General features: G+C 50.9%; 1 protein-coding gene across 1 annotated transcript in view; it reads right to left on the minus strand.

Annotated features, from left to right (window-relative positions):
• NTN1 (netrin 1) overlaps positions 1–27,214 on the minus strand; it is a 270,775-nt gene that overhangs the window by 61,918 nt on the left and 181,643 nt on the right. The window contains exons 3-5 of the mRNA XM_004376201.3: positions 25,479–25,667; positions 9,115–9,264; positions 7,591–7,644 (exon numbers count right to left, since the gene is read on the minus strand). Coding sequence (XP_004376258.1) covers positions 7,591–7,644; positions 9,115–9,264; positions 25,479–25,667 — 393 coding nt within the window. The remainder of the gene's footprint in view (positions 1–7,590; positions 7,645–9,114; positions 9,265–25,478; positions 25,668–27,214) is intronic.

Raw genomic sequence — 27,214 nt, forward strand, 5'->3', positions numbered from 1 at the left:
TTAAGCAGTCACTTCCCTTCCCCCTCCCCCCAACCCCTGGCAACCACCAATATGTCTCTATGGATTTGCCTATTTTAGACATTTCATAAAAATGGAATCATGGAGTATGCGACCTTTTGTGACTGGCTTCCTTCAAGAAGCATGTTTTTAAGGTTCATCTCCATTCTTTTTTATGCTGAACAGTATTCCATTGTATGAATGTCATCTGGGGGGCTAGGCCCCTCCCCAGGTCTTCACTAGGGGCCTCATCCAGCTGACACTCCACACCTGTCCTCATGCTGACAACTTCCACCCCAAATCCCACCTCCCTGGATGGAGGAGCTGACATGATCTCAGGCAGAGTTCAGCTCAACCCCTCACTATACTGTTGTGTTTTTTATGTCGTTTCCATTAAGCACGTACCTATGACAGGCCCACCACTGGGTCAAGGGCTTTACATGGACCGTCACATTTAACCCTTGCAACAACACTCCAAGGCAGTGCTACCACTACCTCTGTTTCACAGAGGAGGGAGGACGCCACGGGAGATCAGGCAGGACTCTGGTCTTAGGCACCCAACTGAATGCTCTTTCCTCCCTTCTCTTCCTGCCAACACTGCACTGAAGTCTTATCAGCACATTTTCCTGTATTTCGCAACCTATTCCCTACCTTGAGGGCAACGGTAGTTCAGTGGTAGAATTCTCGCCTTCCATGAGGGAGACCTGGATTTGATCCCCAGTCAAAGCACTTCACGCACAGCTAACACCCATTTGTCAGTGGAGGTTTACATGTTGCCATGATGCTGAATGCCGGATCCTGGGTGGCATAGTGGTTAAGTGATATGGCTGCTAACCAAAAGGCGGGCAGTTCAAATTCACCAGCTACTCCTTGGAAACCCTATGGGCAGTTCTACTCTGTCCTATAGAGTCACTATGGGTTGAAATCGACTTGACAGCAACAGGGTTTTTTTTCTGATACCGAACGGAGCCCTGCTCTGGTGGCACAGTGGTTAAGAGCTTGGCTGCTAACCAAAACGTTGGCAGTTCAGATCTACCAGCTGCCCTCTGGAAACCCAATGGGGCAATTCTACTCTGTCCTATAGGGTTGCTATGAGTCAGAATTCACTTGACAGTAACAGGTTTGGTTTTTGGGTTTGGTTTATGATGCTGAGGTTTCAGCGGAGCTTCCAGACTAAGATGGATTAGAAAGAAAGGAAGGCCTTGTGATCTACTTCCAAAAATCACTCAGTGAAAACCCTATGGATCACAACAATCTGATCTGCAACCGATCATGGGGATGGCACAGGACCTGGCAGCATTTTATTCCATTACCATGAGTCAGGGGTCAACTTGATGGCCGCTAATAACAATTCCCTATCTTTAAAAATAAAAACCTAAAATGGGAATAATCCATGCTTATCCAGGTTGCAAACCAAAAAAAAAAAAAAAAAGCCCAAATCTGTTGTCATCAAGTTGATACCGGTTGCAGGGTCTGTATAAACTGGTTCATTCTGGTTCAAAGCCCTGCTGAGAATTTGCATTTGTAACAAGTCCCCAGGAAGTTATATATAAGAATCACCTGGGGATCTTGTTAAAATTTAGATTCTGATTCAGTATATCTAGGGGTGGAAATGCAAATTCTTATTAGGGGTTCAAACCGGAATGAACTGGTTTGAACCACTGATATAAACCCAGTTTTCTTAGATGAAAAAACAGAGGTGCTGAGAGACTGCCAGATGTGACGTCTCTAAGGTTACCCCTATTCCCACCACCAACACACACACCTGGTAACACCAGAGCTTGTTTGGGTTCAGCTGCCAGGCTGCCATGTTCTCCTGGAGAGCCACAAGGGCTGCTCAGGAAGCCCCCCACCCACACCCCAACCCCAGGCTGGGACCAATAGAGCTGTTAGCGAAAGGCATTGTGTAGGGCTCCAAATTGGGTGAAGGTAATGGGGAGATAGGGCCACGAGAGAGGACCCAAAGAGGTGGGTGGTGGCCACGAGTGGTCTCTTCGTTCTTGTACCTTAACTCTGGGTCCAGTTTCCATTCAAAAGGCAGCCTCGCCCCTTCAAATTGAGGAGATCAGCAAAAGACGAGCTGCTTCTCCCCAGCAAAGGTGGCCCTTTCTCCCTCTGGATTTCATTTCTGTGTCAAAACTCCATTTATGGGGCCGCGAAGAGGGAGGGACGTGGTGGGCTGGAGTGACATGGACTCCAAGGACCAATTGTGCACATCTCTTCCCAATTCTATGCTCAGTGACATGATGGGTAGCCTGAAGTTGGCCATAGAGGGAGTATTTACACCAGGGAAATTGGCATTCCCCTAGACAGCCAGTTGTTAAGACATTTACCGGCGCACCTCTGCCCAGAGATGGCTGTAAGGGCTTGTATACGGGCTTGTCAGAGGCGGGAGGAGAACAAGCATTTCTGAAGAGGAAACCATCACAGAAGAAGAGGGTCATTCACTCCTACCACTTGAGAAAACTCACTCTGCCCCAGAGAACCAGGGCAGGGAGGCCTCCAGGGGGCACTTGTTCCCATCCCTTCATTTATCAAGGCAGGGAGAAAGGCCCACAGCCTCATGGCTAGTGAAGGGTCCAGCCCAGATCTCTTAGCTCCTAAACCAGGGCTCCTTCCACTAAGCCAAGAGCCTCCAGCAAACGGAATAATGCGCAAACCAAGAACAACTGTTGAGCTAGCTGACAGAAAGGAAGGGAATGCATACGGCCCCTTTAGCCCGGATGTGGAGGTCTCTACAAGCACTAAGTGGGTGTGTGCAGGGGGAGCCCTGGGCACAACTCCTTTTGGGTGGGTGGTCTCTATCTCCCTTCCTGCTCGTTTCCCCCCACCTCTCCTTCTCCAGACCTCCCATGGCACGGTGTTCCTCACCTCCCTGCTGCATGACGGCTAGCTCAGCGAGCAGGTAAGGGACATTCCCTGAGTGAGCTGGCCCCTCAAGAGGAGGGGTTCAGGGTGAGGTTATGTCCATCAGCTTTCAGGACAAATTCTCGGTTTATTAATGCTCCTCCGTTACGCAGGCAAAAGTAAATAAGCTTTTCTTGGGCAGCCTCGCACACAGCCTTCCCTATTCAAACACTGCAAGAATCGACAAGCTTGGAAGCACAGAGCCCCCAGGACCTGCTTCCCAGGGGGCCTCCTGGCCCCCTGCCCACAATGTCCCGGCCTGCTGAGACAACGCCAGCCCAGCCTCTTTGTCGTGGGAGGCCGACAGAGCTCAGCAGCTGGGTCTTAGGATGGCCTGTGTTCTCCAGAGACACCACGAGAGGGTCTGGGCATCCGGAGACCACCAGAGCAGGTCAGACAGGGTCTGGCCAGAGGGTCATGGACCTGCAAGACTGCACCTGCTTCCTTAGCCCCTCTGTGAGGAAAGCACCTTATAAGGATTAGTTTATCCCTGGGTGGTGCAAACAGTTAAACACTTGGCTGCTAACCAAAAGGTTGGCGGTTTGAACTCACCCAGAGATGCCTCAGAAGGAAGTCCTGGCAATCTGCTTCTGAAAGGTCACAGCCACAAAAACCCTATGAAGCACAGTTCTACTCTGACACACATGGGGTCACCATGAGTTGGAATCGACTCATGGCAACTGTTTTTTGGTTTATTTACTGCTAGCATCAGATTAAATTGTTTTTAAAGGTTCAGAATAAAGAAAGGAAATAAACACTAACCCAATCAAAAGGGTCAGAAAAGTTAATTAGTCAGCAAAGGACGGCTAAGGAAAACATTTCAGAGGAGGGAGCTGCAAGTGTTTGTAAGTAGTCACTCGGGAATCTTCTCTGGTTGAGCGGAGACTGTCGGATGCTTTACACCCACTTCCTGTAGCCTGTACAGAAACTGCATGGGGCTTTTTCTTCCTTGTTTTTCCCTCCCATTTCCCATTTCTGATTTGGAAAGGAAAAGGCAAAAAATCATTATAAGTCACAGGAACCTTGAAAACACTATGTTGAGTGAAATCAGTTAGTCACAAAAGGACAGATATTTTATAAACCCACTTATGTATCAATAATGGAGCCCTGGTGGCGTAGTGGTTAAGAGGTCAGCTGCTAACCAAAAGGTTGGCAGTTCGAATCCACCAGCTGCTCCCTGGAAACTGTATGGGGCAGTTCTACTTTGTCCTATAGGGTCCCTATGGGTCAGAATCGACTCGACAGCAACAGGTTTGGTTTTGGTTTTTATATATGTAGAATAGGGAAATGCACAGAGACAGAGTTACCAGGGATGGGCAGAAGACAGAGGAAAAGCAAGACTCACTGCTTAGGGACACTGAGCTTCTGCTGAGGGTGAGGGAAGAATTTGGAAATAATGGTGATGGCTGAACAACAAGATGAACGTAATTCATGTCCCTGAATTGTACGTGCTGAAATGGCAACTGTTTTGCTACATATACACTTGTTTTGATGTTAGCTGCTGTCGGCCCCTGACTCATGAAGACCCCATGCACAACAGGATTGGACCATTGTGATCCACAGGATTTTCACTGGCTAGTTTTTTGGAAGCAGATCACCAGGCCTTTCTTCCCAGTTTGTCTTATTCTAGAAGCTCTGCTGAAGCCTGTTCAGCATCACAGCAACACACAAGCCTCTACTGGCAGATGGGTGGTGACTGTGCATGGGGTGCATTGGTCAGGAATGAAACCCAGGTCTCCTACATGGAAGGCGAGAATTCTACCACTGAACTAGCACTGCCCCCTGTCCCCCCACATATATATTTACTACAATTTAAAAAAAAAACAATGTAAGAAGCTCCAAGTCAAGCCACAAGGACTAGGAAAGTGGGTCACGAGAGAGATTGTAATGCCTGCCTAGTCCTTGAACGAGCCACGTACACAGCCGCTGCTCAGAAGCCTCACCTCAACAAGGACGCACACAGCCCCAAAGATCTTGTCCCGGTGAGTCCTGCTCAGGCAAATCACTGTGAAGTCAGGCAATGACAGATATCATTCAAGTGTGTTATAGCTTCAAAACGGCTCTACCCTAGAAAAAATCAGTTGCTGTCCAGTTGATTCTGATTCATGGCAACCCCATGCGTGTCAGAGTAGAACTGTACTCCATAGGGTTTTCAATGGACAATTTTTCCAGAAGCAGATCGCCAGACCTTTCTTCTGAGGCGCCTCTAGGTGAACTCAAACTGCCGACCTTTCCATTAGAGGCCAAGCACATTAACTATTTACACCACTCAGGGACCCTGCTCTGCCCTACAGCTGACCTAATGTGAGATGTTTCTTTGAACTGTGGTTTTAGAGAAATCATTTCTTCATTCTCTGTCTTCTGTCACCCAGAAGCCCTGTCCCCTGTGATGCTGCTCCCTTCAGATCATTCTCACTGAAGGTTTTCCTGAAAGGAATGTCCCCTGCTGCTCAATCACAGGTGACCGATGACTCTGCAAACAACCCAAGACCAAAATACCTCTGGCTTTCCCCAGTGTGGCCTCGGGCACTCCCTGAAATACATTCTGTCCTTTCGGATTGGAGGGCTGTTTGCTGAACGCGTTTCTGCAAGTTCTGAATCTGCTTTCTCCCAAGCTCCCAGTGAGTTGTCAATCCTCAAAGCATCCACAGTCTTCACTGTAAAATATTCAGGTGACCGCACGGTGTGTCAGCCTCCCTGCCACCTCCCTACAGCCCTGTCTGGAGAGGGAAAGAGTCCCAGAGCTGGCACGGATGTCCACGCTGGGGCTCCCACTGTCACTCCTTCTGCCCCCATTCCACCCCTACTCCAAGTACCATACACAAAAGTCCCATATGACTCCAGAAACAGTGCTCTTGGTGCAGGCCTGGGCCTCTCTCAGCATGACGACCTGTCCCCAGGCTCCAAGCCCTCTGCATGCGCAAAGCCAGGGGTGCATGACCTCTTCTGTGCCAAGGACCCCTTTGACAGTCTGGTGAAGCCCTTGGCCCTCTTCTCAGAATAATATTCTTAAATGCATAAAAAAGAATACATAGCTCTACAAAGGAAACCAATACTATTGAAATACTGTTATCCAAATATTTTTAAAAACTCAGATTTATGGTACAGTTACATTCTGTATGTGCTTCTTTATTAATGCCTTATAAATCATCATCTAACAGGGGGTCTAACAATGACTGTAACTTCGGAGAAATAATGAGCATAAACAGTATTTCATGCTATCTGCAACAACTAGAACTTGATGTAAAAATAGCTGTGATTTCTACTGGCGGCCAGGTCACAGGTGCTGCTAATCCTGCTGTGGTTTGTGGCCCACGTTCATAATTGAGGAAATGCTAAATTTCAGTTAAAAAAAAAAAAAGTTGCCGTCAAGTCGCCTCTGACTCATGGTGGTACCACGTGTGTCAGAAGAGAGCTGTGCGCCACAGAGTTTCCAATTGCTGATTTTTCAGAAGTGTATCGCCAGGGCTTTCTTCCTAGGCACCTCTGGGTGGACTCAAACCTCCAGTTAGCAGCCAAGCGCTTAACCGTTTGTGCTACACAAAACCTGTTGCTGTCGAGTCAATTCCGACTCATAGCGACCCTATAGGACAGAGTAGAACCATCCCACAGGGTTTCCAAGGAGTGGCTGGGGGATTTGAACTGCCAGCCTTTTGGTTAGCAGCCGAGCTCTTAACCACTGTGCCACCAGAGCTCCTGTACCACCCTGGGACATCCAAATCTCAGAGATGAGTAAAAGTAGGTTTTTCTCCCTGTCCCCCTTCATTGCCTCCCATGCCACTGTTCTACTGTGGACCCGTGTTCAAGAACTCTTTTTTCATTCCCGTCATCCAGCCCCTTCCTTTAGCCAAGTGGAGCCTTAGGAAGGAGTTACATGTCCTCAGCTCAGATGGCGTTGGGCTGGCAACTTTGATGGACATGTAGGAGGAGCTCAATTTGTGATGTTCTTTGGGAGACCAGTCTGTTGTGGCCCCAGCAACCCTCACCTAGACCACCTACTCAGAAGCCTTGGACCCAGAGCAGTCCCTGATAATGGAGGCTGAGAACTAAGCTTCTCTCTCTGTCTCCCAGTTTCTTCTTCTTACCAGGGAACCCCGGCCCTGTTCTGGGTACCCAGTAAACTCTCTCTGCTCTGCTTATACATGTGCGTCACATGGTACTTGGCCAACCCCATTTCTATATCTGTTCCTGGCAGGGAGGGAATGAGGTCCGTCAACTGCAGCATGAAAGAAGGGTGCGTGCAGACCACCAGCTCTGCATCAACCGCAGAGTTAGTCCCGCTGACCACAGGGGACCGACACCCACGACTGACGCTGACCTTGCTGTGTCTCTTCTCTGCCTGAGTAAAGCGCTGTTCTAACCAGTGCCTGTGTGTAACTCATGTCTTTCTCGGTGACCTCGGACCTGAGTTCAGCAAGTTTCCAGGCTTGGGAGAGAGGTTTGGCTTATGACATCATTAGTCCCCCCCCTTTTATTCTTGAAGGAAGAGTCACCAATCAATGCCCAGTGGATCCATCCGTCCTCCACATCACAGTCCAACAGACAGCACTCCAACTGAGCGGTGCAGAGATGGTGGTTAGCGGAGGAGGCCATCCTTTCTAATCCGCGCCCCCATGTCCAGCCCCTCCCACCACCCACCACAGAGCAAAGGCAAGACGTGAGACGCTAAAAAGAAAACAAACCTACCCTCGGGCTCCTCCACACTGCTGGCTGCTGTGGTCGGTGGTGCTACAGGAATCTCTTCGTGAGGTTCACGATGGGAGGAAGAGAAAACAAGGTAAGGAAACATTATTTTTGACCTTAGAGAGAGAATGAGCACAGTGCCACCTCCTCCCGACCTTCCTGGGGGCGGGGCCTATTTACGAAAATAGTGCCTGTGGTAATTAGTTTTAAATCGATGAATGATGGCTCACAGGGGCGGTGGGAGCTGCGATGGCCAACTGCTCATTGCCGCCCCCCCTCAAGCGTCGCCCACCGCACGCGCCCCATCTGCCAGGCCTTGGTTGCACCTCGCTTGGGGGCCCCTCTCTCGCCTTCCTAATCTACAGCTCAAGAAGAGAAAGAAAGTCGGGGAGAAGAAGCAACCCGGGGCAGGGCTGGGGCCACACCGTGTGGTGCTCCTCTGGAAGCTGGAGCTTTCCCTGCTGCTGGCTGGCATCTCATGGCTCGCGGTTGCTGAGGAGGGCTGGGATTCAGGGAGAAGGCAGGGGCATGCTGGCACATGGAAAGCTCCCCTTGATCCCAAGCCAGGGACTTCTGTGTATGTCTTACAGAGTCTCCACTATTTGGGGGTCATCAACAGGGCTCGGTCCCTGCAGCAGCAGAGAGGGGCTTCCCAAGGCCCACCTGCTCAACATGATGGGGTCACCTGGGCCCTGCTCACCTCTAACCTCCGCTCATTGGTGGGGAAGGATCCTATGGCAGGAGTTGCCTGAGAGGGGGCTGGAAACCTGCCCAAATGCGCCTGAGTTTGCCAATCCCTGGTCTAGAGAATCAAACTTTGTCCCTAAGGTCTGCCTTGTTAGCCGGGACTCATGGCTTCTTCCACTCACTGCTTCTTCTTGATCTAGGTCAGCCCAGCAGAAGGCATCAGCCAGGCCAAGGCCAGGGGCCAGCTCTAACCAGGCTTGATTCTTCCAGTGAAGGCTAGTTCTCACTGGCGTGACCCTACTGGTGGTGAACCACTGAACCCTTCTGAGTGAGCCCTGCCGTCTGGCCCACCACCTCCCTACATTCCAGCAACTAAAGGGTTAATGCTGGTCTGAAAGGGCCCCTAGGATCCTTCAGGGACAGCCTGGGAGATGGATGCCAGGCCCAAGAGTTCTGCACAGCTTCCCTCAGAGGCCGTGGGTTTCCAGTTCTTCCTGTTGTGAATCTGCTGGGGGCCGTGGAAACGTGGGGATTCCCGAGGCATTGGCAGCAGTAGCGGTCCCTAGTGCAGGCCAAGCCAAGGTCTGGGTCAAGGTGGAACTTGGGAATGGACCCTGGGCTGAGGACAGGGATTCCCTGGGACAGGCTGGCTCAGCTGATCCCATAGCTCTTGCTGCAACAACCCCACAGGCAGACAAATGGGGACTCGTTGAGAGCCAGGCACTGAACACAGAGACCCGTGCCAACCAGCGCTCAACCCACTGGGACACCAAGGACAGCGTCCTGAAGGGGTTCACCCCATTCCCGAGCCAGAGACTTGAGAAAGATGGAGCCACGTACTGATGCAGGGGGCAATGGGGGAGCGGCTCTGCTGGTAGCCTTTGGCACAGCGGTTGCAGGTGATGCCTGTCACGCCGTCCTTGCAGGGACACTGGCCTGTGGTCTGGTTGCAGGTTTTGCCAGCGGCGCCCACGGGGTGGCAATCGCAAGCTGAGGAGAGCACGAGAGAGAGTCAGAAATGCAGGCAGGGGGCCCCCCCGAGAGGCCAGCTAGGCCCAGGGCGCACACTTTCCAGGCCCTTCCCCACCCAGAAGTGTCCCCAGGGACCCCACCCCAGGCGATGAGCAGCCAAGCCCACACACATTCCAGAAGCTCTGATCCTGGCCACCCGCCTACCTGGAAATGGGGAATGAAAATCAAACTGACCAACTTGAAAGGACTGTTTCTGCAGCAGGAACGTGAAGCTGGGGAGCCCTTACGACATTCCAAGAGGAAGGCCTAGGTTCAAATATGTTTTCAGGAACGCAAAGCACACAGCCCTGATCGTAAGCGGCAGAGTCAGCCTGTGGAGGTACACCTCCCTGCACAGGGTGAGTGCGTGTGTTTTAATGCCTCAGGCCCACAGGTTTCCTCGCTGACCCTCTGGGTGGGAGTCCTGGGTGTGGAGCCTGATGGAGCTGTAGCTGTGGAGTTTTGTCAGGTCAGAAAGAATCACAGGGAGATGCAGCTCCCCCAGGCTGCTGTCCCCCATCCTACTCTGCCTGCCCACCCTGCTTTGCAGCCAGGGCACCCTGGCTTCTGTATCATAAAACCCTTAAATTCTAGCACTAAAGAGGGCCACGGTGTAATTCATCATTTATAATCACAGGGATTCAGTGTGCAAACTAAGATGGGAGACTTACAGGAATCCCCCCAAGGTCTCAGAGGAGAAGGGACAAGCTGGAGCTGAGTGAGGCCCCCAATTCTCAGCGAGTGGTCAATGCACCAGGGGCAGGCTCCACATCCCCGCACCCGGACTGAAAGGGGTAGAGAGTAGGGGTCGTCCACCCCTCATGCTGCCTCCCAAGGCTCCCTCCCTGTGTTCCTAAGGCTCCCTCCCATCCTAGTGATAGGGCAGCCAGAGGGCTTTGGGAAGACGTCCCCACCAACACTATGACTTTCTGGGCAAGAACAGTTATGCCAGCAGGTACGAAAAAAAAACCAGTTGCTCCTGACACATGGTAACCCTGTGTGTGTCAGAGTAGAACCGTGCTCCATAGGGTTTTCAGTGGCTGATTTTTCGGAATTAGATCATCAGGCCTTTCTTCCGAGGTGCCTATGGGTGGACTCGAACCTCCAACCTTTCTGTTAGCAGTGGAGCATGTTAATCATTTGTACCATCCAGGGACTCCACCAGATACCAGAATTCCCATCTAAGTCCTATCTCCCGGTCTTCAGGCAGTGGTCTCAGAGTCTTCAGGCAGTGGCCTCAGAGTGTGGGCGGAAGAAGGGAAGGCAGGACTGAGGAGGCAAACGTTCTGCTGCCCTCCCCAGGGAAAGCCGGAGAGGGCGGGGACCGTCTGCAGGAGGGCATTCTGTAGCAGCTTCAATTGGCGCCACAAGCTGCTATTTGTTTCTACTCCAAATGGGGAAAAATATCCAAGAAAATAAGTGAGAGCAGAGATCCCACAAGAGCTAAATGAGAACTCCCACTGCAAGCACTGCTCGGCATGAGGGCACCAGTCTGCAGATGGAAACAAGACCCCCCTAGCCAGCCCAGGCCGGGAGTGGTGAGTGCGGAGAACTAGGAAGAGGAAAGAGGGAGGGATGGAGGGAGGGAGGAAAGCCGAAAGGAAAGGAATGTGAGGAACTGTTTGTTGAAGGTGTGTCTGGACCTGGGAGAGCCTCTGGAAACACTGGTAATGAGGGTGCTGGCCATGGGTGCTCTCTGTCATGTCAGGAAGGGGACAGGGGAATGGGCCTAGGGGACAAGCCCTAGGGTCCCCCAATCAGGCAGCCTGCATGACAGCTGGCTTCTCACATTTTAGGATCCACATGGGATAAATGGAACTGTTCCATCTTGTCGCTCGTAGACAGGAGTCATACTTTTTTTTTTTTTTTAAATTGTGGTGAAAATACACATAACAAAACACACACAGATTCAGTCATTTCTACATGTACAATTCACTCCCTCTCCTTTTCCAAATCATTCCATCACCATTAACATAAACTCAATGCCCGCTAAGCAAAAACTCCCCCTTTCCCCTCCTTCCTACCCCCTCATATGAGAGATCATCCAGTATTTGCCTTTGGTGACCAACTTATGATGTTTTCAAGGTTCATCCATGTGGTCGCACACATCAGGATTTTATATCTCTTTATGGCCAAGTAATATTTCATTAAGAAGCCCTGGTAGTGCAATGGTTAAGCACTAGGCTACTAACCAAAAGGTTGGCTGGCGGTTGAAACCCATCCAGAAGCTCCATGGGGAAAAAAGATCTGGCAATCTGCTCCCATAAAGATTATAGCGTAGGACACCCTAGGGGGCAGTTCTCCTCTGTCACGTGGGGTCGCTATGAGTAGGAGTATTCCATTGTTTGTAGATAAGGAGTAATACCATTTATCAGAAAATTGTCTTCTGAAATCTACTCAAAATTTAAGTTCATTCCCTATTATTTTAAACTTAGTGGTAAATCCCAAAGGTCCAGACTTGAGTCTTGGTGGGGCATGCTGAGGATGACGATGGCAGAAGGGGATGGTGGGAGAGAGTAGAGAGTTGAGATGACTGCCTTTGACCTATTCTTCCATTTCCAGTTGCCGTGGCCACTGACTCATGGCGACCCCTTGTGTGTCAGAGGAGAACTGTGTTCCATAGAGCTTTCGATGGCTGATTTTTCAGAAGCAGATCACCAGGACTTTCTTCCGAGGTGCCCCTGGGTAGACTCAAGCCTCCCAACATTTGGTTAGCACCCAAGTGCGTTAACTGTTTTCACCGCCCAGGGGCTCCAATCTTTTCCTACGGCCTCTTAAATCTGTCCCCATGATGGGAAGGGTGACTGAGCATGGGGGACATCTCCAGGGTGGCCATTTGAAAGCAGAGAGCCACAGCTGTCCCAGGCCACTTGCCATGGGCGTGGACACTGGGCGGATGTGGACTCCAAGGCTCACGCTGGCTGACCTCTTCTGGCACGCTCTGCAAGCCTGCTGGTAATCCTAAAATTCATGCCAAAACGTTCTCCCTTTGGTGCTGATGGGACACAGCTGTGCATCAGTAATTTCTGGCTCCTTGGACTTGCCTGATGGAGCCCTGGTGGTGCAGTGGTTAAAAGCGCTCAGCTGCTAACCGAAAGGTCAGCAGTTTGAACCCACCAGCTGCTCTGTGGGAGAAAAATGTGGCAGTCTGCTTCCGCAAAGATTTACAGCCTTGAAAACCCTATGGGGCAGTTCTACTCTGTCCGGTAGGGTCACTATGAGTCAGAATCGACTCGACGGCAGTGAGTTTGGGGTTGGACTTGGCTGAAGGGAGGTCACAAAGCTCACTAGGTCACTGAAGGTGCAGGACCAAGTCACACACAGGCACCACCTCGGCCCTGCTGTCCCTCTTGGCAGGAACTGGCCCAGAGTAGATCTAATGTGGGTACAGCAGTGGGGGCTATGCCATTGTTCTCACACACTGTCCCCTCCCAGCGGTGGTGACTGGCTCAGCTGCTGGTGAGGCATTGGGGCCAGCTGAGGTCTGCTGGGGCCGAGGGCCGTCCCCAGTAATGACAGAGCGGCTGTGGCTGTGCACTAGGAGCCCATCCTTGGATTAAATGTGAGGGGGTGCTAATCCTTCTCCCCAGATTCTAGAAGAATCTGACCAGCAGCCCCTTGTTGTGAGCTGCTGTCGAGTCAGCTCCGACTCATGGAGACCCCAGGCACAATGGAACAGAACACTGCCTGGTCTTGCGCCATCCCTGCGATCGGCTGTGGATTGGACCATTGTGACCCACGGGGTTTTCACTGGCTGATTTTTGGAAGTAGATTGTCAGGCCTTTCTTCCTAGTCCATCTTAGTCTGGAAGTTCCACTGAAGCCTGATCAGCATCAGAGCAACACACAATCCTCCACTGACAGACAGGTGGTGGCTGTACCTGAGGCCTGTTGGCTGGGAATCGAACCTGGATCTCCTGTGTGGAAGGCGAGACTTCTACCACTGAACTACCAATGCCCTCTCTTAGCTTGGTCCAAAAGAGTGGCAGGTTGACTTGTTCCTCCATGCAAGCAAATCATTGATCTAGAGAGAGAAGCCATCAGAGTCCCAAAGGGTGGGGGGCCTCAAAAGCGACTTGGGTCATCTCCAGTGCAGTGTGAGAGAAAACTCACCAGACTTCATTTTGCTGGAGGCAGAGCATTTGTCCAGCAAGTGTACTACCACCCACACATCTGTAAATCACCTTAGGGCGGCCATACTCTCACAGATGGCATCTCATTTGGTCCTCTTAACAGCCCAATGAAATTAGCATGATTTTACAGAGGAGGAGGCCAAGGACTAGTGAGGAAAACCACAAGCTGGGCGGCAGCAGGGTGGGGGTGGGGGGCGTGTGGTTTAGTTAAGAGATGGAAAGAGCCTGGACCTCAGAGGGCATCACGAGGCTCCTTATCTACTCTGCCTCCCCACTCACCTCTATACTTTTTGTTCTGCCAGGAAAAATAAGCTCTTATCTGTTTAAAGCATGCTAGGTGGGTTTTCTGTTACTTGCAGCCAAATGCAATCATAACACACACATACACGTGTGTGTGTGTGTGTGTGTGTGTGTGTATATATACACGTACACACATATATACATAAAACCCATTCTCAATTCCCAGCAAAATGTCCCCCAAGTAGGGACTTTTTCCAAACACCTGTTGGTAGGGATGGCCCAAATTATACCCTCTGTGCGAAGAAGGGTGAGTTCAAGGTGTGGAGGGAATGGACAGAAGATAATGCCTTATAGTGAATTCCTCTGTCACCTTGGAAAGTGGTATCTGACTAGCAATGTCAAAAAAAGAGTCCATGCCCAGTGGTTACAAAGGAAGCCCCAGGCCCTGACCCCTTAGAAAGAGAAAGCCAAAGGGATCCGATCCAGTAGCATCCCAAAACACACAGAGACACACATAGTCTTACAAACTCACACACATCAGACATAGTCAGACTTACACACACACACACACACACACACACAGAGGCTCACAGACAGTCACGGTGGGCAGAGTTGGCAGAAACGTGGGGCTGAGCCAGGGTGAGGGGAGGTCTCTTCCTCTGCAGGGGAGTATGGCAAAGAGACAAAGAAAGCCCTCCTATTTTTTCTGAGAATACGGTCACCAGAATGACTTCCACCAGAGGAAGTACCTTTGGTGACTCCCATTTCCCTGGAAGTCAGCCATTTTTTTCAGAGGGGTCAGTCCCTTCCACGTAGTTCACTCCTGGGTGGATGAGCAGGCTCCACCTGGGCCTGGGAAACAAGCTACCCGAGACTTTTCCATAAAGAGCAAGGTGAGAACAGATGGAAGTCCTAGGTCCCTGAGAACTAGGCAGAATTAGGCTTCTCACAAACACAGCCAGCTGGAGGCCTTCCCAATGAGGAGGAGAACCCAGAGTGTCCTTACTCTGGGTCATCGGACAGAGACAGACAGCTAGGAGACCCAAATGGTTTCAGATGGGCATCAGGAGAGCCAACCCTGGTCCCCACTCTGCCAGTAATTGACCATGGGACCTGGATTAGTGCCTGTCCTTCCCTGGGCCCCGGGTAGCTCATCTGTAAGGAGAGAGGCCTATGCTCACTCAGGTCACTTCCAATCCATCAGTCTATGGCTTGTTTCCATATTGGCTCCAAAGGATCCAGGGTGGTGGCCTGCCCTCTTGGACCATCACCCCCACTTCTACTGTTTATTTTCATGTCCTGGCCAAGAGGACAGGAAAACTAATTGTGCTACAGGGCACAGGAGGCCTTCAGCACATACCTGCTGGTTGCCTTGTCCTGACACCATGACCTGCCTGCATTGTGCCAAAATCTTTTTGTTGAGACTTGGTTTGTCAGTGAAGAAAAGCACATCCTGGGGCTATCAAGAGCCCCAGCAAAGCTAACCTAGATGTGCATTAAACCAAAAAACCAAACCCAATGCTGTCAAGTCAATTCCGACTCACGGTGACCCCGTGTGTTGCAGAGTAGAACTGCTCCACAGAGTTTTCAAGGCTGTGACCTTTGAGAAGCAGATCGCCAGGCCTGTCTTCTGAGGCATCTCTGAATGAGCTTGAACCGCCAACCCTTCAGTTGTCAGTCAAATGCTTAACTGTTTGCACTACGCAGGGACTCCAGAAAACCTAAAAAAAAATTTGTTGTTGAGTTGATCCCAACTTATGGCAACTCCATGCATATCAGAGTAGAACTGTGCTCCAAAGGCTTTTCAATGGCTGATTTTTGGAAGTAGATCACCAGGCCTGTCTTCCAAGGCACCTCTGGGTGGACGTAAACCTCCAACCCGTCAGTTAGCGGTAGAGTATGTTAACTGTTTGCACCATTTGCCTTTTCTAGAATGTCTTAGAAATGGAATTGTACAGTAAGGAACTTCGTAAGACTGTCTCTTTCACTGAGCATAATGTATCTGAGATTCATCCATCTTGCTGGGTGAATCAACAGTTCATTCATCTTTATTGCTAAGTAGTATTCCAGTGTATGGACAGACCACACTTTGTTCATCCATTCACCTGCTGACGGACATTTGAGCTGTTTCCAGTTTCTGGCCGCTATGAATAATATTGCTACAAACACTGGTAATTCAGGTTTTTGCATGAACATAAATTTACATTTCTCTGGGGTAAGTACGTAGAAGTAGGATTGTTGGGTTACATGGGAAGTGTATATGTAACATTATAAGAAACTGCCAAATGGTTCTCCAGAGTGTTTGTACCATTCTGCACTCCCACCAGCGGTGTATGAGAGCTCCAGTTGTTCCATATCCTCGCCAGCTCTTGGAAATGTCAACACTTTTTATTTTATACATTCCGATAGGGTGTATTGGTATCTTATTATGGTTTTAATTTGTATTTCCCTAATGACAAATGATGTTTCATGTATTTATTTGCCATCCATATACCTTTGGTGAAGTGTCTGGTCAAGTATTTTGCCCATTTCTAACTGAGTTGTTTGTTTTCTTATTGTTAAATCTTGAGAGTTCTTTATATATTCTGGAGTCTCTGGGTGATGCAAATGGTTAATGCGCTGGGCTGCTAACCAGCAGGTTAGAGGTTCAAGTCCACCAGAGGTGCCTTGGATGATAGGTCCAGCCTGAAAGAAATCAGCAATTGAAAACCCTATGGAGCACAGTTCTACTCTGACATATGTGGGGTCGCCATGAATCAGAAGCAACTCCATAGCAACTGGTTTATATATTCTGGATTCAAGTCTTTCGTCCCACATATGATTCACAAAAATTTTATCCCCGTCTGTGGTCTGTCTTAGTAAGCCAGACAACGTCACTCATGTCACCCCCGTGTCCTTAAAGCCCCCCAGTGGCTTCCACTGCTCTTAGAAGAGAACCCCACCTCCTCTCCAGACCCCAGCGAGCTGACCCTGCCCTCTCTCCACCTTCAGACACCCTCTCCCTCCCTCACCTCCCTTCAGGCCAAGGGCCCACCAGGACCTTCTGCTTCCAGACTTTAGCATTTGTTATTCCCTCTGCCTGGACTGTTCTTCCCTCAGCTTCCTCACGGCTGCTGAATGCTCACACTCCAGCTCTTATCTCAAGCGTCCTTTCCTCAGAGAGGTCCTCCCTGACTGCCTCACACAGACTTTCTCTTTCCTCCCTGTTTATTTCCTTCATGTAACACACCACAATTTATAATTATCTTCTTGATATTGTTTTCTTCTTTATTGTCAACCTCCCACCAGTAAGCAAGATCCAAGGGAAGACGTCTGTTTTAGTCACCGCTGTAACCCCAGCACCTAGCACACAGTAGGTGCTCAATAATATTTGCCGAATCAATGAGCAAACAGTCTCTTTATCAGTTCAGATATAACTCAGGGCAGATCTGCTGCCCTTCCCATAGGGAAAAAGCCCTTTCAATTACACTGTGCATCTGGAGGAAGGAAATGAGGGGGCAAGCAGGAAAGATAACCCCTCATATCCTAGATCATCTGCAACCTAAACTGCAGCCGCTCTCCACTCTTTAATTCTCCATGCTAATGAGGGAGCAGGGATAACGTAAATCCACAGATAATCCACAGACTTCATGTCAGCTGTCTGTGTCAACCTCCTCCGCAGCTATGCTTTTCTTCCCCAGCAGTCGCTAAAGAGACACAAAAGAATAAATGTTTCAAGTTGCACGACCTCTTCCTTCCCCTGCCACTTTCGGATCAAGGTGCAGACAGCAGGAAGTGTCGGGGGAGGGGAGCCTGTAATCCCGAACTGGGTTATTTGACCCTCAGTGATCTAGTTAACGAGAGTCTTCTTGCACCTGTTTCACAGCTGAGACATAAGGCACGGGTCGTACAGATGGTTCCCATAGTCGGACTCTGTGTGTGTGTCTATGTGTGCATATGTGTCTGTGGGGGAGATGTGTGTGTGTGTATGTGTAGAGGGATATGTGTGTGTGGAGGGGGGATATGTGTGTCTCTGTGTGTGGAGGGATGTGTGTGTGTGTCTGTGTGTGCGTATGTGTCTGTGGGGGGGATGTGTGTGTGTAGGGATATGTGTGTGTGCGAGAGGGGATACGTGTTTGTGTCTGTGTGGGGGGATATGTGTGTGGGGGAATATGTGTGTGTATCTGTGGGGGGGCTGTGTGTGTGTGTGGAAGATATGCCCAGGTCTTTGTGTGGGGGATACTTGTGGCGGGGATATGTGTGTGTGTCTGTGTGTAGAGGGATATGTGTGTGTGTGTGTCTGTGTGTAGAGGGATATGTGTGTGTGTGTCTGTGTATGGAGGGATATGTGTGTGTGTGTCTGTGTGTAGAGGGATATGTGTGTGTGTGTCTGTGTGTAGAGGGATATGTGTGTGTGTGTCTGTGTAGAGGGATATGTGTGTGTGTGTCTGTGGGGGGATGAGTGTGTGTCTGTGTGTAGAGGGATATGTGTGTGTCTGTGTGTAGAGGGATGTGTGTGTGTCTGTGGGGGGATGAGTGTGTGTGCGTAAAGGGATATATGTGTGTGTGTCTACGTGTAGAGGGATATGTGTGTGTGTCTGTGTGTAGAGGGATGTGTGTGTGTGTGTCTGTGGGGGGATGAGTGTGTGTCTGTGTGTGGAGGGATATGTTGTGTGTCTGTGTGTAGAGGGATATGTGTGTGTGTGTGTCTGTGGGGGGGGGATATGTGCATGTGCCTGTATGTGTGTGGTGTGTGTCTGTATGTCTGTGTGTATCTACACGTGTGGTGTGTTTGTGTGTGTCTATCTGTCCGTATGCACGTGTGCCTGTGTGTGTATGTCTACGTGTGGTCTTTGTGTGTACATGCGCGTGTGTCATCTGGTTCCCAGCCCCAGGTTAGTCAGGGAGCCCCTCAGACACTGCCCTGCCCCTCTCAGAACCACATCTGGCTGCACAGCTACCCCCACCTGTCCCCGCTTCTGCCTGGACCTGCAGGAGCTACAGGGCACTCATCTCTGCCGTCCGACTCGTTCGTCATTTGTGCTCCCAAAGCGTGTAAATCCTTTACCGAGAGTGTGCTATGGTGTCAGAGCAAATCCCCAAGCCCTGCCTGCTCCTGTGGGAATTGCTTCAAAGTGCACCCCAGGACTGGCCCTTCAGTGAGGGGGCCAAGCGGCAGTTCTCCCAAGCACCGGACCTGTCCGCGTTGTGTGTGTATGTGGGCATTCAATGGTAGACGGTATGGTTATTGTATCGTTCTCCTCTACCTGGACAAATAATAATAGCAGCCAACGTTTAGGGAGTGCATGCTCTGACAGATGCCCAGAAACTTTTCCTACGTCATCTCATTTAATCAGCACCATCACCGTCAGAGGCAGGAGGATCTATTATCACCCCCAGTTTCAGATGAGAAAACTGAGGCTCTCAGGAATAAGTCACTTGCCCAGAGGTGGAACTTGAACTCTATCCCATGCTTTTAAAAGTTATTCACCCCAAGTCTATTCACTGGGGCTGACGTGGTGTCTCCTTGCAGCAAACACCCTTATGGCACCAGTCCCCAAGTGAAACGCCCTTAGCGCTCTGGTGCTGAGCCTGGGGCCCCATTCACTGGGTGTAGCTCAGAGATCAGGGGCTCTTCTGCTCCAGTGCAAGGGAGCCCTGGGATCTTCCGCGAATGTCCATGTGGAATCTAGGGGATGAGAGAGGGCCTGACGGGTGAGGAGACTGACACCCAGGGAGGGGAAGGCCCTGGCCACGGATGTCCAGGGAATGAGCTGCAGGGCTGGCCCAGAAGATTCTGATTCAGAGCAGTGACCACATGGGCCGAGTCTCCAGATCAGGGACTCTCTTCATTTGTAAAGACCATGGAACAATACCGCCTCCACCTGATTTCCTACTCTCCCAGTTTTTCCCAGTTCTTGGGCTACACACCTCCCTGCTATAAGAAACTGTGGTGTTGTACCAGGGATCCACAGAATTTTGAGAATTTAAAAAGAGCATGCAGAATGTGGAGTGTCACAGCTGCAGGGGAGGCAGAGATCGTAAATCTGGGTACAGTTTTACACACAAGGAGACTGAGCTCAGGGAAGGTCATGTGGTTTCTCCGACACCCGACAGGCTTTGAACATGGAGTCAAATCTGGAGGCCAGGGTACTGACACCCACGATCCCCAGGGAACAGGGAAAAGATGCCCAACACAGTGACAGGTGGAGTTGTGCTCCTTCACTGGGAATTCTTCTCCTGACTGCAGGATCTAGGCGTTGCTTTCTCTCTTCCACGGGTGCTGGTCTTAATCGCACCCTAATGGAGTCCACCCCTGGGGTCATGGTCTCTGTCCTCTAAGCTGGGAGCTGCTCCAGCCACTGAGTACCTTCCAGCTTGAGATGACCAGCCCCTTTCTCTACAGCTCCAAGAAGTTATGAAGGAAATGGAATGTGGCAAGGGCCTCACAACATGAAAGGCCTCTGCTGAGGGTCTGAGGCCTTTCCAGGCTGTGTGGACACTACCCGGGAGTCAGGAAGGCCGGGGGGGCAGTGGGGAGGGTCTTAGGTACTTAACTGTGCTATAGCTAAACCCTCAAATGATCAAATCCACACATGCAGACATATGCACATGGACACCCCATACCTGCAGGCACACACACCACAGGTGCACACATACACACATATGCATGCACTCACACACACGTACACATGCACATGTACACAAGCGTGCACATTACACACACACACGCACACACCACACATACGTGCACACACACACATGCACACACACGCTCACACACAACCTGGCAGCGGTGAGCGTCTGATCCCATGCCCTGATTTGGACATTATAACATATAGCAAGCTGTGCTAGCCAAGCTCCCAGCACTGCCTAGCAAGACTTAAAATTGTAAACACCCTGGTTTTCATCAACACAGTCATAAAAACATTTAAATCCATTGCTAATAAATCTCTGCCCTCAAATCTCTCCCCTTTATCAACACCACCATGAGCAACTCAACATCCTCATTTCTTATTCTTCAACTGTAGTGATTCTCACTCTTGGCTTCACATTGGAATTAGCTGGGGAGCTTTCAAAATTCCCAATGCTCAGGACTCACCTGGACTATGAATTAAACTGGGGGTCAGCGAAGGGTAGGGGAGTGGGAAGGGGACCCACGCAACAGTATTTTTAAATCTCCCCAGCCAATGTGCAGCCAAGGTTGACAACCACTGCACAAGTTAGAGACAAACGTGCTGACTGTGCCATGAAGTGAAGGTCAAGATTGCAAAACTGAGCAAGGCGTGGGGAGCTGCCACCACGGTGCAGGGAGCTGGGGGAAGCAGGCTAGGGCTCACTTCCTCCCCAGACCAGCCCTTGGCAGACCTGCCAGAAGCCAGGGGTGGGAGGGGAGCCACGAACACACGCTGGCAAAAACGGAGAAAACAATCGCATGCTTCTGCTATTGACTGCGTCTTCTTGGGACTTGGGCATCTTGTTAGTGGCCTTCATTCTGCTCTGTTAACTGCAGACGTGAAGGGGGCAGGGCAGGGCCTGCGAGAAGCAGGCTGCTCAGTGGGACGGAACGTGAGCCCTTTGTACAGCGGTGCTGGCTGCGGTGGTTAATTTCTTCATTCTCATCGCAATTCGGCTCACGGGAGACTCCTGGAATGTCTTTATCCATCACAGATGGTTTGGGAGGATGATAAATTAATATGGTTATCAATGGAGACATGGCTGAAATGGTTAAATGGCCACATCTTCAATGGCGGCTCTAAAGAGAAAGAGCCTCCAAAGTCCATAAAGAAGACAAATGGTAAACAAAACCTTCCCTCTTTTGACAGATTCCAGGATGAGTATCATTCACAAACCATTCTGCAGAGAAAAGGGAGAATTTATCTCCTCTGACTTGGTATAGGAGGACAGCCCACACCATAATGAGGCCTTCCCAGCGCTGTGAAATCGTGCTGAATAGCTGCAGAGTGCAGCCGCCTGTTCCCTGGGCATGTTTATTACAGCCCTTTGTATGCACCAGCACCGCCAGCCCAGCCTGGGTATAAACTAGGGAGGGGAGAAAGAACCCAACAAATTTGTTGCTATGAAACTTCCCAACTGGGGGACTGTATAATATTGCCCTTGCTCAGAGCTGTTCTTGTCCGAGCCCAGCCCTGCTCTAAACTTAACAAGGTCCTGAACCGGCCAATTGCCAGCACTGTATGGGTGGCCTCAGCCCCCATGCTGGCCTCCCAGGCCCTGGGAAATCAGGGTAAAAAGGGCCCGTGACCGTTCCCAAGCATCTTCAGGTCAACCGCCAACTTGGGAGTCCAGTGCCCCTGCCAGTTGTCCCAGTTCCCCTGTGAAATTCCTGTAAAATGGAGCAAAGAGGTGCAGCTTTCACCTGTGGCCCGAAATGGGGCTCCCTGGGACAACCCAAGGGAGCTCAGACCTGGGTTTGCTCCATTCCCATACGATTTGGAAGGTTCTGAGAGAAAAGCAGCTCTACGTCGGAGACCGAGATGCTGGGGCCAAAATTCTTCCAACAAAGGAGCCATTTCCCTAAGCCTTTGGCTCTGGGAGGACAAGGCAGAGGACCCCATGATGCAGAGTGATGGGGAGACCCCGTCTGAAGATCTCAAGGGGACACAGCCCCCTGCCGGTGTCTGAACTTCTCCAAAGCTGGTTCCAGTCAAGATCTCAAAGTTTCTTCTTGGCAGGGAATGTCCCCTGGGGAAACTTAGAATCCAAAGTCCCCACGTCTCCTAAGGTGGTAACACCAGAACAAGGAAAATCTATAGCTGTCAGGGGATGCCTTTCTTCACCAATCAGATGGCAGAACTCTTCAGGTCAACAGTGTCTCTTCTCACCAATCACGTAGTAGGGCCTTTCGGGCAATGCGTTTCCTCACCCAGTCTGTGCATGCATATTAGGGCTGGTCAGGTGGTGCTTTCCTTCACCAATCAGGTGGCAGGGCCCTGGAAACAATGTCTTGCCTCACCAGTCAGGTAGTACTCAGGGTCCCACCTTTTCGTACACAATTTCCTCAACAGGGATGCAGGTATGTCCTTCTGGAGAAATCCATACTTAGGTTCTCCTCTCGCATGGGTTCTTCTTCGGTATTCCCACCAACGCTGGGGCAGCAGCTGTCCAGGGACTGGGAAGGAAGACCCAGCCACCTAGGCTGGCCACAGCAGTTGAAAGAATAAAACAAGACCACATCCTCCTCTGCCTGCATCTGCTCCTCTTGGGAACCCGCAGAAGGACACTTCCAGGCCACTAGCCAGGGGAGTAGAGCCCTGAAGGATGACTCTCCAGGTTCCCAGGCCCCTGTGGCTTCCCAGCATCTCTCACACCGAACACTGAGAGGGAGCACCTTTCCCTTGCTCCTTGCCCAGCAACAGAGGAGAGAGTGGGGGGCAGACGGCCTGATGACCCAGGCCCTGTTCATTCCTGCCTCTTGGAGACATGAAACGGGTACGAGAGGAGACAACCAGTGCCCTTCCACGTGGAATCCAGCAGAGTCCGGAACATCTCACCCCTGGGCGCAGGGCATCCCGCCTCTGCAGAGCAGCCCCTGTTGATTAACACTTGGCCAAACCCCCAAGAACTCTATGTGCAGGCCCGTTGTTTACAGACCGCGGTCTCAGTTTTTTCTATAAAGGAGGCAACAGACACTTTGGGCACAGGCAAAGGAGTTGGAGATCTTCTAATTTCATCTCTGAAAAACCCAAACTTTCTTTCCCTCTTCATGCATTTCTTCGGTCCCTCTGGCTGCGCCACCTTCCCCTTCTCTGCTCAGTTAGTTCCCCGGAGGATTCTCACCTGGCTCTGCTGTTCTTTACCTGGAAGTGGCTGGCTACCTTGATGCTCACATTTCTTCTGGCAACCAGCAGAGGCAGCCTCCAGACCACAGAGCAGGAAGCGGAGCTTTCTAGCCTCCTGGGAGCCACCCTTCTCATCTCTGTTCATTTTGAATTGAAAGGATTTCTCCTGGAGGAGATAGATGGGGAACCTGGTCTTATTGGGAAAAGTGTCCCACATGCGCAGGGCAGCTACTTGGGTGAGCGGCCTAAGCAGTAGCATGGGCCCCATGCTCAGAAAGGCACATGCTCAGTTTAAGCTCTGCTGTCGCTATCCTGAAAATTTTAATAATTTCTGCACCGGGCCCCACAAAATATGTAGTCGGTTCTGCACACAAGTGCCGTTCCTCCGGTGGATTTCCTGTTAAGAAGATGATGCTTTGCTTTATCCAAAGGCTCAGCAGTGGCCACAGATAAGTTTTTCTGCTCCAGCTCATTGCTGTTGTTGTTGTTACTGGCTGTGGTCGAGCTGGCCCTTGAGTCATGGCGACCCCATGCATAACAAAACAAAATGTTGCCTGGTCCTGCACCATCTTCATGATTGTTGGCATGTTTGAGTCCATTGCAGCAGCCACTGTGCAGTGCCTTCCACCCTAGGCGGCCCATCTTCCAGCACTATATCGGACAATAGTCTGTTGTGATCTACAGGGTTTTCACTGGCTAATTTTCAGAAGTAGATCACCAGACCTTTCTTCCTAGTCTTAGTCTGGAAGCTCTGGTGAAAGCGGTTCAGCATCATAGCAACACACAAGCTCCCAATGACAGATAGGTGGTGGCTGCGCATGAGGTACCTTGGCCAGGAATCAAACCTGGTCTCCCACATGCAAGGCAAGAATTCTGCCACTCAACACCTGGGCCTAATTCTGCAACAGCGTGAGTCCCTCCTGTGTCAGGGTGCACATGGGTGCAGGTCAGGACCCCTTCTTCCCCCATCCATGCTGACTGTGGCCTAAGACCTCTCTGAGATAAATACCATCTTGGGACACCCTGCTCACAGCAGGCCCTGGCCCTCAGCACATTTTGGACCAGGAGAGCCCTGGTTCCTGGAATTCCCAAAAGCTGATGAGGGAATTCCAGGCCCCACTTCTCACACCCTCCCAAAACCCACGGCTATTGAGTTGATTCCAACTCATGGCGACCCAATGTGTTACAGAGCAGAACTGTTCCACAGGATTTTCTTGGCTGTAATCTTTATGGAAGCAGATCGCCAGGACTTTCTTCTATGGCGCTGCTGGGTGGGTGTGAACCGTCAACCTTAAGTTAGTAGTTGAGCACATTCTCACCCCCCAACATCACCAAAATCCCTGGCATTCCGTCAGCTCCTCTGAGTCATCTGACCATTGCTTCATTTTTGTTGGTGGCAGAAAAACAAACAGCAGAAAGCTAAAACACGAGTGCTCGCTTCAGTGAACGAAAATAGTCTCCCATCTTTTAATTTTTTTGTCCTGAGAAGTAAACCTATTTGCAGATGGATTAAATGTTCCTCCTGCCACCCTGCCCCTTGAAGCCACCGACCTCGCTGCAACTGTGTGTGCCTGTGTGTGTTTCGGGGGGCAGGGCGGGGGGCACACACATCCAAAGAAGTAAGACTGCGTGAGTTTGGTAAAAGAGAGTCCTTTGTCCGGACACTAAGCCTAGTGAACATGACTCCGGGCCCTCTGGTATGCGGCACACCTGTGCGGATGAGAAGCTCGGGAGGGGGAGGGGAGGTGTCAGAGGGGCCCCAAGAGACCTGCACCTTCGCAGGTATCACACCTTCTCCTTTGAGCTATTTCTCCATCGCCCCTTTGTTTTTGCTTGCACCTCCAAATACCAGGGAGGCTGTGTGTGTGTGTGTGTGTGTGTGTGTGTGTGTGTAATTGCTATGTTGATCTATATGAGGACTAGAAAAAAGAAATAGAAACGGAGGAGGAGAGAGGAAAGGGAGGGAGGACCGGGGTTTCCAAGGGCCCGGGGTTGGGGGGCGGTGCCCAGCCCCATGGCCCGCCCCGAGCACCGCCTACCTTTGCAGGCCTTCCGGTGGGTGATGGGCTTGCCCATGTCTCGGTAGTAACCCTCCTTGCAGTAGTGGCAGTGGCGGCCAGCCGTATTGTGGCGGCAGTTGAGGCAGACGCCCCCGCTCTTACGCCCCGAGAGTTTGTAGAGCTCCATGTTGAAGCGACAGCGCCGGGCGTGGAGGTTGCAGTTACAGGCTGCAGGAGGAGAGACGGAGAGGCCATCAGTGGAGGTGGGACAGAGACGCTGGGCAGGCAGGTACCCACGGGGGACAAGAGATTGTCTCCCCTCCACTCCACCGCCGCCCCCTGTGAGGCAGTCTGTTGCTTTGGAAGCTTTCCACTTGGCTCCACTATTGGCATCGATACGCATTTATCGGACAACCAGCAGTACCCGAACCACACCAGAACCTCCTGCTTCCCTCTCAAATGAAAACTATTCATTGACCTCAACCCCACTAGTCCCCAAACCTCCCCACCCCCCACACACACCTCAGAGATGAGAGGTGAAGCTGGCACCCTCCTTGTTCCAAATACTACCTCCAAGGTGCTACGGACTGAATCGTGTCCTCCTCAAAAATACGCTGAAGCCCTAACCCCTGGTACCTGTGAAGGAGACCTTGTTTGGAAGGAAGGTTTTTGAAGATGTCATCAGTTAAGTTAATGAGGTCATACCAGAGGAAAACCCGTTGCCGTCGAGGCGATTCCGACTCATAGCGACCCTATAAGACAGAGTAGAACTACTCCACAGGGTTTCTAAGGAGCGGCTGGTGGATTTGAACTGCCGACCTTTTGGTTAGCAGCCGAGCTCTTAACCACTGTGCCACCAGGGCTCCATACTGGAGGAAGGTGAGTCCTAACCCAAAGAGGACGAGAGACACACAGACTGACACACAGAGAGGGAGGACAGCCATGTGAAGAGGCATCTACACGCCAAGGAGCATCTGGGCTACCAGAAGCTGGGAGAGACGAGAAAGGATCCCCTAGAGCCTTCAGAGGTAGCATGGCCCTGCTGACATCTTGAATTTGGATTCCTGGCCTCCAGAAGTGTGAGACAATAAACTTCTGTTGTTTAGGGCCACCCGCTTTGTGGTACTTTGTTACAGCAGCCTAGGAAGCTGATACACAGGCATTCACCTCTACCCTCACATACACTCCCCGCTTCTTTCTCCTGCTCACCCACTGAGGCCTCTGGGGCCACAGTTCCTTCTTCCCTTCCACATCAACTCGGACGATTTCCCCACCATGTGGATGGTCTATCCAACACCTGGTCTCTGAGTCTCTGTCCATCTCAACACCACCCTCTTCTGGTTTCCAATGGTCTCCCTCCCTGCTGGAGTCCCTGGGTGGTGCAAAAGGTTAACATGCTTGGCTGATAACCAAAAGGTTGGATGTTTGAGTCCACCCAGAGACACCTCAGAAGAAAAGCCTGGCAATCTGCTTCTGAAGGGTCACAGTCTTGGAAACCCTATGGAGCACAGTTCTACTCTGCATGCATGGGGTCACCATGAATCAGAATCAACTCAACAGCACCTAACAACAATGACAAATACATATGGAACAAAACATTTGCCATCACCATTCTTCACATGTACAATTCAGTGACAGTAGTTGTGTTGATCATCCTGTGCAACCATCACCCTTATCTGTTTCCAAACGTTTCCATCACCCTTAACAGAAGTTGTACCAAACTTTTTATGTTCTATAATGTGCAGTGTGTAAGGACTCCTCACCCGCCCCTCTGT

The sequence above is a fragment of the Trichechus manatus genome, unplaced genomic scaffold (genome assembly GCF_000243295.1).
Source record: "Trichechus manatus latirostris isolate Lorelei unplaced genomic scaffold, TriManLat1.0 scaffold00040, whole genome shotgun sequence".
Lineage (NCBI taxonomy): Eukaryota > Metazoa > Chordata > Mammalia > Sirenia > Trichechidae > Trichechus > Trichechus manatus.